General features: G+C 57.2%; 1 protein-coding gene across 1 annotated transcript in view; it reads left to right on the forward strand.

Annotated features, from left to right (window-relative positions):
• Positions 1–12,505, forward strand: part of LOC131275433 (lipase maturation factor 1-like) — a 36,273-nt gene extending 23,768 nt beyond the window's left edge. The window contains exon 3 of the mRNA XM_058285561.1: positions 4,635–12,505. Within this exon, the coding sequence (XP_058141544.1) occupies positions 4,635–4,653 (19 nt within the window). The 3' untranslated portion in view covers positions 4,654–12,505. The remainder of the gene's footprint in view (positions 1–4,634) is intronic.
• Positions 12,506–12,921: the final 416 nt, after the last annotated feature.

The following is a 12,921-nucleotide window of genomic DNA, read 5'->3' on the forward strand; positions in this document are numbered from 1 at the left end:
GTAGCGTTCACTCACCAGCCCAGGGCAGGGGTCGAGTTGGATTGTCTGGTTTCTTTTCGTGTACTTTATTCTGAAAGTTTGTCTTTTATGCTGTTGCAGAAATAATACTCCCCTTAAAATAAGTGTTCCTCATTTGGGATTATTAGCCTGCTCTTTCCTGATGGTTCGAGTCAGGTTTTGCGTTTGCATAGGGATGCTGCCTCCGTGGCGTGCCCCCCAGCCCGGGCAGGCTCCTCCTCCAGGGACGCGGGCTTGTGCTGGCTGGGGCACGCTGTGTGGGTGCTTCTCCCCTGCGGTCAGTGGGCAGTCTGGGGAGGCGCTGCCCGACTCTGCAGATGACATTGCCCCACCTTCCCTGAGAGGGAGGTTCATTCAGGATTCCTGCCTGAACAGTCTTGCAAAGTGACTGTTCCCACGGCGCCGGTGGGGCCCTTCCCCTAAAGCAGAGCTCCCCTCCCTGCCTGCCTCTCCGCCTGCCTGTCTATCATCTGCCAATCTGTCACTCATCAGAGTAGACTAATGGATTTCTCGTCTTTCTAGAGCCTTTCATCGCTTCTCTTCTTAATTACGGCTGTGGGGAACGTCTCAGGTTGGCCCCGCGCTCTCCAGGCTGCGCTCGGGGCTTGGCTCGCCGTCGCGCGCTCTGAGGGCATCCTTCCCTTCTGGCTGGACGGGAAAGGCCAGGCAGGCCTTGGCTCCTGCCCAGGCCGTGAGCTGCCGTGTCTCCAAGGAGCACCCTGGGCAGTTCCTTAGGAGAAATCATGGCCAAGTTCACAAGAACTTGTGCAGAGGCGTTCATCGCACCTTAACCTTTACAGTTCCCAAAGGGCGACAGCCCGGGTACCTCTCACAGGCGAATGAATGAACAGCCTCGTACTCAGCAGCAAAACCACAGGTACAGCAACGCAGGTGAACCTCGAAAGCAGGAGTCCCACATGCGGCGTGTGAAGTTAGGTGGGAAAACTAATCCATGGCGGAAAAATTCGCAACAGGTTGCCTGTGGGGTGGTATTGACTAGGAAGGGGCGTGAAGACACTTGAAGCAGCTTTCCTGGGGTTGGGGGTGTTTCATTTTCTCAGTATAGATGTGGATTATTTGGGAACACATGTCTATCATTTCTCTGCTCGTAAATTTCAACCTGAACAAGCTCTGAAAACAGATAGGAGCTCTAGTTAGTAAACTGATTGCTCTTGGGTGACCTGGGCTAGCGATTTTGAAATTACCTCTGGATATTCTAGGTTTGAGCAAATGAATGAATGCACTCTAGGCATGAGGTGCCAAATTTCACTGTCGGGGAGGTAATCGTGGAAGTGGAAAGGGGAAAGCAGGACTCTGTGGAGGCGTAGTATGAGGTGCCGTTTTCCACGGCTGCGTGTTACACTTGCAGCATGCACGCGTGCCTGCAGACAGTACATGTGTGTTCACACCTGTGGGCGTGCCAGCCAGGCACGTCTCCCCCAAGGCGGGAGGACGCAGGGTCCTGGGACTTTGGGCTGCAGCAGAAGTGAGGGCAGGGACCCGCGAGGACAGGGCCAGCTAGGGCAATCCAAGCGCCAAAGCTCGTGAGGCCAGGTGCGGCCGTGGCCAGAGGCTGTGGGAGGGCCCGGCGTGCACGTGAGTTGATGCCGAGGGGGTCTGGGGCGGCAGGCGACCCCCTGAAGGGGCGACGGCCTTAGAGACTCACCAGTGGGTGCTGAGCGCGGCCGTATCGGCAGTCTCGACCCTCTGCCAGTCACTCTATCACTGCGTGGGGAGGCCTGGCGGATCTCCCCCGAGTCAGGCCTGGCTGCGCCCCGTCTCCTGTGCACTAAGAGGGCCGTGCGTGGCGTCCCTGGGGCTCGGGCCTGGTTGCGAGGATGTGCGCAGTGTGCCGGGCAGCTTGGCCTTCTGCGCGGTGATGGGCCCGCGCCCCCTACGGCCTCATGGTCATAGGGGCCGAGGCGGGGCCGTCTGCCTTGGGGAGGAGGACACTCGTGGCTACGTGGCAGAGTTGGAGCGTGGACGGTGGTTCGGTGGCGGGCTTCTTCCTGCTTGGCGCCCCCGTTTGACCACTGCAGAGGGGTACCTGGGGCGAGGGCAGATGGTGCTGCCAGGCGTGGGGGCACACGACCCATGTACGTGAGCCAGTGCCTCGTGTCTTCCCCGCCTGCCGAGCCCCTCGCCTCTGCCCTGCACGGCACCTGCCCTGTGGGTCGCGGGCCCCTCCCCAGTCCTCCCTGGGCGCCTCAGAGGTCCCGAGCCAGGCCTCCGTCGCCTGGTTCTGCGGGTCTCGGGCGTGGCCCATGTCGCTGAGGAGCTGCCAACCCTGGGGCCGCCTGACCTTTGTGAGCAGCCCCAGCCGCCCGCCCTGCTCTCTCCAGGCCAGCGTCCAGGGCCACCTTGGCCTCGGCCGGCTGCTGGCTCCAGGGGGGTGTGTTGGGGTGTCCAGGCCCAGGCTCTGAGGGCCTTGGGCTGGGCAGCAGTGCTGCTCCCCGAGATGGCAGGCCCAGGCTCTGAGGGCCTTGGGCTGGGCAGCGGTGCTGCTCCCCGAGATGGCAGGGCCCCCTCAGGCTGCTTCCCTGTTGGCTCCTCAGCTTTTGTTTCCAGGCAGGCAGCCCCCCGTTCCCGGAGCCCCCCATTAGATTCCGGCCCTTGGGGAGGTGGGACCTGCATCTGACGAGCATCCCAGGCCTGCACCGCAGCTGTTTGGTATCAGTCAACGTCAAGTGTTAACAGTTCAGGGTCCAGCTGCTGGTCGGGGCTGCTCTCCCTTGGTGCCGCTGGACGGCTGGGACGTGGGGTGAGGGGGCAGCAGGTGCTCAGCCCCTGTAGAGGGGCAGCTTCGGTGGGGCACTTGGCTTGGGCCCGGTAGGGCTCCCCAGGAGGGGCAAACCTGAGTGTGACTAGGTTTGTGGGCACACTTTTGCAGCCCAGGTGCCTCCCTTTAGGGGAGCACAGGAAATGCCAGCTGCCGATACAGCGCCCAGCAGGCAGAGGGAGACTTGCAGTGTCCTGAGAAGTCACGGCCCCAGGGGACGTTGGGGTCCCTGCCGGCCCCCTGGGAGGACCCGGGGCCATTCACTGCACAGCCTGCTGTCTGCACTTCACTTTTAGCAGGCAGGCTTTACTCTTTTCTGGAGTAAAAGGCAAGTCTCAGACATTGTGTTATTTCCCTTGAAGTAGTATGCCTCTAATGGATAAGAGTCATTAAAAACAATGCCAGAAAAGAAAAAAGATTTTTAAAAACCCACAACAAAATAAAAAGCAATGCCAGAACCTGCAGGCCGTCGGCACCCTGACACAGAGAATGAGTGTCATTTTGCAAAACTTTCCAGGGCTCAGTCCCTGTTCGCCTCTCCAGGATGGTTTCAGAAATGTCTTTCTATACCATTACCTAGTGTCTTTACTTGAACTTGTAATTTCAGGGAAGCACAAAGCCATGCAAATGCAGGGTGGTACAAGATGCCTAAGACCTGTGCCCGGGCTTCCACGGCGCCTCTTCCCCATGCGACTTTCTCCTCCTCTGCAGCACTCCTTGCCCCTCCCGAAGCAGATCGCTACCTTCAGTCGCATTTTACCAGGCATGCTCTTTTCCTTAACGTTGTTGCTGAGGTGTATTCACACACCATGTTCAGTGATTTCAGTTTCACACCGAGCCGTGCAGCCGTTGCCCTGGAAGCCACCCATACCCACTGGCCATCGCCCCTGTCACCTGCCAGCTCCCAGCAACCACGAATCTGCTCCTGCTTCTCTGGGCATTTCCTGCAAATGGAGGCGCGCGTTCGTCCCTCCGTGTCTGACCTCTTTGAGTTAGCAGGAACTAGAGGATGAACTTCGAGGGTCTTCCCTGCTGTGGCAGGGATTGGTGCTTTATTCCTTTTTGCTCTTGAATAATAGGCAGCAATAGGCAACTTGTTAAACCCAAATATTCTTCAACCCAAATAGTAGACTTTGCTGTGAATTTGGATGAGGTGAGAGACAGCCGTGATCGGGCTGGGTGGGGGGCACCTGTGTCCCAAGGCCGTGCAGCATTCCCACCCGAGGGCTGGTTCTGCTGTGTTGTAGGAACTCGTGTTCTTGTGGTCTGGGCCCTTTAAACGCGTTGGCTGCTGCCTCGTCTTCGTTCCCTAAAGGGCAGCGTGCTTTCCTGGATCACTGAAGCCCCTTTGGTTGTGAAGGGCCTGGGTTCTTATAAGGCCCTACAGAGTGGACTTAGCAGTGGAGCGGCGGCCCCCAGATCCCGTAGTCCAAGGCCCCTAGACCTACAGTCTGTGCTAAAGGGAGCGGGCAGCCCCTTCCACTCCCAGTTCCAGGGTGTTGGTTTTCTGTTGTGTTTCCTTGAGTTTATACTACAGGAAAGCCACATCTCGTCGTCACTCACTCCTGAATTACCTCCAGCGGGCTTGCTCTGGGTGGTCGTGGCTAGATGGGCTGCCCGCTGGGGCAGTCGGGCGGGCAGTGCGGGCAGTGCAGCTCCCTGCCACCTGCCTGGGCGCCCCTGGAGGCAGGTCTGGTCCAGCCCCGCCCCCGCCCCCACATGTAGCTCCGTCAGCTCTGCACCCTGGAGCTGCTGGGTTAGTGGGATGCTTTAGCTGATACGTTTTTGGACAGATCAAGCCAAAATTATAATGTCTTTTTCTCCTTTTGTTTTTCAGGTATTCTTTTGGTAAGTGAAAATCATGTAGAAAAAACTCTCCATGAGTTTAGAATTATGTGTCGGGTATGTATCTTTACGCATTTTTTTGCTGACTTTTCTGTTTGTTCTTGCTTGAGCACCTGGGTTCTGCTTTAAAGGAGCGTACCACATCGCTCCGTGTTCTCTTGTTTAACATTGGAATTCTAACCCGAGGCCGCTCCCTTGCCCCAGCAGTCAACTAATGCAGATGTGTGAACTCATGCATCTTCAGATCCATTGCATGTCAGCAGCTTAAGCACCGCGATATTGCAGGAATAAGTCCCTTCTGCTCGGTGGTGCCAGCGCAGTTGGACCGTAAGGAGCATCAACCCCCAGATGTGGTCAGCCACCTTCCTTCACCCCGGCCTTGGGGCGAATGCAAAGGCCTCACGATAGTCACGCACCTGCGTAGGGTCCTGCAGGCCCGTCCTCCTCCGTCCCCCGGGGGCCCCTGAGCCCGGGCAAGCCTCCGCACCTGGTCCTCACCCCCGCCCATGCTCCGTCGGTGTGCACCCCCAGAGGGAGCATGGAGAGCAGGGTGTGTGCAGAGAGCTGGGGGCGGGGCTGGCTGGAGGCCGAGGACTCCCCAGGTGGACAGGACGGAGGGGAGGGCCGGGAGCGGAGGGAGCGCGCCTTCGTAGGTGCGCAGGCCGCGGGCGCCTGAGCCTGAACCTTGGCCCGTCGCGAGGTCCCCAGGAAGAAGGCCCGCCGCGCTCTGCCCGCCGTCGTTTGTGCAGGCCTCCCGTGTCTGCGTGGCTGACCCAGGGCCCTCTGTGCTACGGGTCCCCAGGCAGGAAAAGCAAGGCGCGCCGCTCTCGCACTCTTGACCTGTACTTCTCAGGCTCTCTCGGTGTGTGGTGGGGGGGCTCCTCACCTTTGCTGGTGACCCTGTTCCCTCTTTCGTTCCTTAACTCTTACCTGGGCACCAGCGGTGCTGGGTAGCCCACAGTAAACGAAACAGGATTACCCTGACATTTGTGGGGCTTGTGGTCTAGACTAGAGAACAAATGGTGTGTCCCTTACTGTCGGGCAGTTACTGTGGTAACAAAAGAGAAGGCAAAGTCTGTAACATTTCTTCTTAAAATGTGTTTGGGAGTTTCGCTTATGGCGTGGTGGAGAAAGCTCCACACAGAAGGACCCTGCTGCAGGGGACGTCTGTAATCACCGAGCATGGTGGAAAAAATAACTAGCAAGGGCTCTGGGGAGCAAGCAAGGGCAGGAGGAGGTTGCTAGAGAGTTGGCGCTTGTTTCCTTGTTCCGGAGCTTTGGCCTGGTGGCGGCCTCTGTCCTGGGATGACGCGGGCTGGCCCGTTCTCTTTCTGACCTGAGGAGCCAGAGAACCAGCCCAGGCCAGCAGAAGGTGAGTGGGGGATTCCAGGAAGGAGAGAGTCTCCTGGGATTTGTGATTCACATACAGGAAATACACAGGGCAGTTATAACATAAAGCACAGCTGGAGATGGCCAGTGGGCCTACATGGTTGCAAGTTTCCCACTGTTTATGTGAAATGACACAATGTTATCTTTGAGTATATTCAAAAAGTTAAGGAGGTATATTGTAATCCCTAGGATAATCACTAAAAAAGAATGCAAAAGGTTAAATCTAAAATGCCAATAGATAGGGAAGCAGATTTGGCTCAACTGATAGAGCGTCCGTCTACCACATGGGAGGTCTGTGGTTCAAACCCCGGGCCTTCTTGACCCATATGGAGCTGGCCCAGGTGCAGTGCTGATGTGCGCAAGGAGTGCCCTGCCATGCAGGCATGGCCCCTGTGTAGGGGAGCCCCACGCGCAAGGAGTGCGCCCCCGTAAGGAGAGCCACCCCATGCAAAAAATGCGCAGCCTGCCCAGGAGTGGAGCCGCACACACAGAGAGCTGAGGCAGCAAGATGATGCAACAAAAAGAGACACAGATTCCAGGTGCTGCTGACAAGAATGCAAGCAGACACAGAAGAACACACAGCAAATGGATACAGAGAGCAGACAACGGGGGGGGGGGAGAAATTTTAAAAAATTAAAAATGAATGAATAAATTTAAAAAATAAAATGCCAGTAGATAAAGCAAAATTCTAAAAAATATTTGACTAATGTAAAAAGGAAGGAAAGGATGAACACAGGAGCAGAACACAGAGGGCCAAATAGGAAGCAAAAAATGAAATAGTAAACTAAATAAATTGTATCAATAAATACATTAAATGTTAATGGGCTAAACACTCCAATTAAAGACAGAGATTGACAATGAATTTAAAAGAAAAAAGCAATGCAATTGTATTTATCTGCAAGAGATGCATGTTAAATATAAAGGCACAGAAAGTTTGAAAGCAAATGGGTAGGAAAAGATATACCATAAAAACAGTAATAAGAAGACTGGAGCGGCTACATTAATATCCGATAAAATAGAGTTCAAGAGAGGGAGTATAACCAGAGACAAAGCACATTTCATCATGTTAAAGGAGCAGTTCATTGGGATGACATAACAGACTTCAAAATACATATACTAAAAAATGTACAGAACTAGAGACACACCCATGACAAGAGTAGGAAATTTCCACACCCTTCTCCCTCAATTGATGCTGTAACTAAGCAGAAAGTCAGTAAAGACATAGAAGATCTGACCGAAGCGCTCTAACTGATGTAAATGAAGCACTTCACCTGGTTATTGTATAATCCACGTTCTTTTCAGGTGCATAGGGCACATTCACCAAGAAAGACCAGAAGCCAGGCCATAAAGAAAAGCCTCTTGATGTGGGCGGGGTCCCTCCGGGGTCAGCCGGCTGCCGAGGGGGGGCAGGACGGCGGGGTGCGGAGAAGGCCCCCCAGCACGCTCGGAGGCTGGACCCGAAGCACTGAGGGTCTCCTTCCGCCGTGCACCCACACAGGGGGCGCGATGGCTTCTGCTGCTGCCAGGGGCGAGAGCGGGGGCAGGAGCGAGGGGCAAGGCCCCTGCGCACAGGTGTGCAGGGCCGCTGCAGACCACAGGTAGCGGGGACACGAGAAGCCCCCGACGCCCAGGGCACACCTGCGGACGAAGACCCCTGCCCAGCCCATCTGACCGACTGTCCTGTTCCCCCCGCCCCGCCCCAACAGCCTAACAGGCGTGTTTGTTTTTAGGTATAAAGACCTCATTAGCGGCTGTCTTTTTTTAAAAAAGAGTTCATTCAATTAAAAAAACACTCCGAAAAAACCCCCAAACCAACAACCAAAACAGAAAACACACACGTCGGCGGCTCTTCTGAAGCCTCCGTGTATGATAGTGCCGTGCTGAAGCCTGCTGGGCTCGGTGACGTCCCCTTCAAAGCCTGATCTCACGAGCAGTGGGTTCAGCGGGCCTGTCGGTGCTGGCCGTTTCCTGCGCCCTGCAGGACGAGTGCCGTTTGAGATCTGCGAGTTCAGACTTCAGGCTGTCGTGCGTTTAAAGGAACACAGGAATCGGACGGGCTGGAGGCAGCAGTGCTGGGAGCGGGCTCCGCAGGGCTTCCAGGCCCGCGTCTCTCCTGCAGCCGTGCTGTGCCGTGCTGTGCCGAGGGCGCGGGGCTCGTCCCTCGTGGGACTGGGCTATGCCTCTGGCTCTGCAGGGCGCGCTCTAGGGAGTGGCTTCCAGCCTGCCCAGGCCGGGGCTCGAGCACCAGGGGCCACAGCCGTGTTCTCCCTGGGGCCTCTGGTGTGTCCCCGTGGGCCTGGACGCCTCCGGCTCTGCTCTCCACGTGGGGCCGTCCCTGAGGGTCCCCCAGGCTATACCAGACTTCTCTGCATCAAGCCTGAGAGTTACCACCCAGACAGCACAGCACGCACAAGTGCGTTCTGTGTACGCCTCCGGGGTGGGCTTCCCGAGGACAGTCCTGAGCCGAGTGCCCCTTCCTCATTGCTGTGCTGTCACCTACAGCAAGGCTTTGCCCTCCCCAGCACCCCAGTCCAGGAGGGGCGTGGGGCTGGGGCTGGGGCTGGGCCGCAGCGCTGCGGTCTGCGTGTGCCGGGCAAGGCTGGGCGCTGGGGGCCTGAGCTCATCCCCAGGGGGTGGCAGGAGGAGCAGCCGGCCCCCGCGAGCTGGGCGCTGTGTGGCGTCAGCAGGTGCATCCAACAGAAGTGATTGGCTGTTCTGGGGAACCTGCCGGTGGCCTTCCGTTTGCCCCTGGTGACGGGCGTCTGCAGGCCTGGCCTGGCATCCGCGCAGTTGCCATCCGCACCTGCCCGTGAGCTCTGAACATGGGGCAGAAAAGTCAAGGCGACGTTTGGGTCAGGTTCTGCAGCAGCGTGGCGGGGAAGGGATGAGTGGCCATGTCGACTCGTCGTTCCTGAGCGTGTCATCTCAGAGGAGCCGCAGGCCTCTCCTCCCTGTTCCTGAAAACGTGCGGGGCCGTCGACGGTGCTCAGCCCTGGTCTCCCGTGTGGCCGCGTCCTGGTGCATCCGGGTGGGCTGCTTTCTGGAGAGGAAGGGCCTGCTGGAGCCCACTGCAGGCCTCAGCGGCGGAGCACTCATCTCCAGACCCCGAGAGCCCACCTGCACGGCTTCTCCGTTGGCCGAGGTGGCCCGAGACAGGGAGTGGCCACCACGGGCCCCACATGCTGCTTGACGGCCTCGGCTGTGACCCATGAGTGGCCAGCAGGTCCGTGCCTGACTCTTCCCGCAGTGCAGGGGCGCGCTGAAGCCCCTGGTGCAGAGCCGCCCTCTGCGCCGTCCCCATCCTCAGCCCGCATCTCCTGCGTGCTCTACCCAGCTCTGTCCCACCAGCTCTCACGGCCCTGCCCTGCACAGCTAACAGCAGTGGAGCAGCAGATGCCCCCAGGGCATGCCCCTGTGCTGAGGAGGACACCAGGCGAGGGCCGGGGGGCGGTGGGAGAGGCCAGGCCGCCCCGTCGCCCACGTGGCGTCGCGCTCACGGGCCACCTCGCCGAGAGGAGGTCACGCAGTCGGCAGGACGGCAGGGGTGCAGCCTGTGTCCGAGGATGCGTCTAGGTGGATGGCAGGGCCTTGGGAGGGACAGCTCCCCCGTGCAGCATGTCACCTCCACGCACATGCCACGCATGTGCCACACGCAGGCAGCCCTCCTGTGCGCTGCCTTCCGTGCGAACTTTCCCACCAAGCATTTCTGCCCACCGTGACCTACATGGCTCTCTCCTTCCTCACCTTTGGGCACACTTGGATCTGCACATGTGTGTGTGCACCTGTGCACTCTTCTCACATGGGCACCTGCGCATGCCAGCCCCTGCACATGCAGTGTTGAGGCGACAAGACTTGCTTTTCCCAAATGGGGCTGTACTTTATGTCTCATTCCCTTTTTTTTTTTCCTTTTAGTAATACCTGGTAGGAAGCATTTGGTTGAACCTTGCAGAAGAAATATGTTTAAGACCAGTTTTCTTGTTCACATATCGTTATTATTTTGCATGTTCTGAATTTCTCCTGTCACATCTAGTTAACCATTCTCATTTTTAAAACATGCTTATCTCTTTCCGGGTAGAGTTTTGAAATACTCCAGTGTTGCGCTGCTGTAGTTTGCGCTTCACCCCGTGTCCGTCGGGGCGGCTTCGCCCAGGGTTGAGTGCCTCTGCGGTCATCACCCACGTGGCTGTGGGTGTCGGCCAGGTGCTTCTGCCTTGGGCTCATCAGTCACGGTGAGCCAGGCGGCCCGGAGGGGTCCCCTGCGTGCCTGGCGTCATGGCAGCTAGGGAGGGGGTGTTGTCGCCACCCTGGTTTCCAGAGGGGACGAGGCCCCCGGCCGAGGTCTGTCCGACTTTGAGCGCGCTCCCCCGCCTGGTGCCACTGTCTTCGCTGGCCAGAAGCCAGGTGGAGGGGCCTCCTGGGCACCGCCGCGTCCGCTGCCACGCCACGGCCTTCCAGAGTGTCCGCTCTCCTTGTCCCCGAGGCCCAGATGCCGTGGGCCCAGCTCCCCTACGGCCTTGTCAGGAACTGGCGTGGTTGAGCAGTTTGCTTGTTTATTTTTTAACCAGAGTACTTTATTGATACACTCTTGGACAATATCACAGAATTGAAAGGGAATGGAAAGCAGGGATTTTTCAGCAAGGATTGTTTTCCATTAAATTGGCACATAAGCAGCAAGATTAACAAAAGTACTTACTACAAATAATAAAAAAAATACATGCTTTTTAAAGTCCTCACACTGTGCAGTCGGGGGCATGAACTAAACCTCGAGACATGAAAAATCCGTATTCTTCAAATAGCTTAATCATTAAAATTATTGCAAAATATCCGTATACCCTAATTAACAAAAGAGAACACAAATACAAATACAGAGTGTAAATTACTAACATATCCTGTGACATACAGTGCTGGCGTGCCTACCAAACATCAGGACCACCGCTGAGCTCCGCCAGGACTCTCCTCCCCTGCAGCCTGCCATATACCAAAGGTCGGCGAGGCAGGCTTGCTCAGCACAGTTTCTGGTCTTCAAATACCTTATTTGTCTTTAAAAATACACTGCGATTTGCAGTGGTACTTAATCATAATTACACAGTCACGTTCAGGTTTGTGTGTGTGTTTTTGTAGTCTGCCAAGATCTCAATTTTAATACATTTTTCAAATTGCCCCAAATATTCTGCCATCTGAGAGAACTGGCCTCTATGGAAACGGGGCCTTCTAAACAAGCAGTGAATGGAGGTGCAACTTCAGACGGCGGAGTACCAACACCCTCGCAGACTGCAGAAAATTCCAAAGCCGCCCGGCCTGGAAGCACATACGTAGAAAGGCAGGCCAGCCCCGATGGTCACCCTCGAGCCTGGTGGGCTCGTCTCAACACTCCTGTCAGGAGGGCGCAGATTGCAGCCCGGTGGGCAGTGCTGATGCCAGTGGCTTGTGAAGCCAAGAGGAGGTCGGGACACTTCATGAAGCAGCGGTGTGGGCTGCTCGGGTCCTCTGATACTGATCTCCAGGGACTGCCCGGTGGGAGGTGCCTCCAGTGATGGATACGCGGGCAGGGCCAGGACTACTGCAGGTCCTCGCCATTCTGGGGGTAGGGCCGGTCAGATGGCCAGGCTGTGTAACCGACGTGTCTGCAGCAGGACCTCTCGGGGGCCAGAACCTTGGGCAGCCAGGCTCCTTATTCCTCAGGGACCCTTTCGTCCATGGCCCCTCTGGCCACCAGTTAGTGCTCGTCGGAAGTGGGCTCCTTCCGCCTGCTGCACTTTGCAGACCGTTTTCTGAGGTCCGGATTCAGCCTTTAGGAAGAGTTTGCTTGCTGTGCCCAGCGAGGGACTTCAGTGGCCTGGGGACCTGCAGGCCGCCCCCAGGGGACTTTTGTTCCAGCTCCTTGGTTTTCACTGTCCCAGTTTGCGTCCTCCGAGGAGGGGCTTATTTCCCTACTTCTCTTGGTCCTGAGCTGATTGCTCAGTTCATGCATCCGTAGTCTCCCTCGCACTCTCTGTGGCCCGCCCCTCGCCAGAGGCCCTGCTCGCCCAGCTGACGGGGCGCTGGCCTGCAGTGTTGACGGCCTCTTAGAAGCGGGTCTTGTTTAGAGAAGCAATTCTGAAATGCCAAGGGCTTCGGTTTTCAGGTGTTATCTTGTTTTTAAGTTTCTGATTTTACTACACTATAGCCCAATAATACAGCCTGAAGATTGTTCTTCTAGTTACTTTTAAAACCGAAGTTCACCGTGTGCATGGTTGGAGAGGCAGGTTGGTTATAAGCTTCCCAGCAGAGCGCCGCCCCCCAGCCCTGCTCTCCTCAGCATCCCCCTCCTCGCCCCTCCGTCTCGGGATTTGCCTCCCTGTTCTAAGAACTCGGTCTCCGTGGCTTGCTCTTGGGCGGCACCGCCAGACACCCCCATGCCCGCCTGCCGGGAGGGCCTGGCTGCCCCTCACCACTGTCTCCTGTCTCCCTCGCGGTGTCATCTTGCTGCGAACGTCATCTCTATTAAATCACGTTCATCTTAGTCACTGCGCCGGCGTAGGCGCTGGCGACTGCTGCACGGTGAGCTGGGGTGAGCTTCTTCTGCGCCCCTTTAATCTCTGGTTAGCTCCTGCCAGCTCTCATATTACCAGCACAGCTGCTAACCCCTGCCAGTTCTGTCTTCTACATAGTCAAGCCCCTCAGGTCACGGCCACTTCCTTCTTCCGTCCCTGCCGGTCTCTGCCCTGGAGCTGTCGCCTGTTGGAGCAGGCGCCGCCAGCCCTGGGTTTGCAGCGTGGGGTGGCTCGCTGTCTTTGACCCGCTGGCCCATTGGGTCCTTGTCCCGTCCTCGGGATCTTTCAGGCTTTGTGGCTCGCGCAGGCAGGGCCGTTGTAGCGTGGGGTGGGCGGCTGGGAGACGACCCCTCCCCA

Source organism: Dasypus novemcinctus, chromosome 23, assembly GCF_030445035.2.
Source record: "Dasypus novemcinctus isolate mDasNov1 chromosome 23, mDasNov1.1.hap2, whole genome shotgun sequence".
In the NCBI taxonomy this organism is placed as follows: Eukaryota; Metazoa; Chordata; class Mammalia; order Cingulata; family Dasypodidae; genus Dasypus; species Dasypus novemcinctus.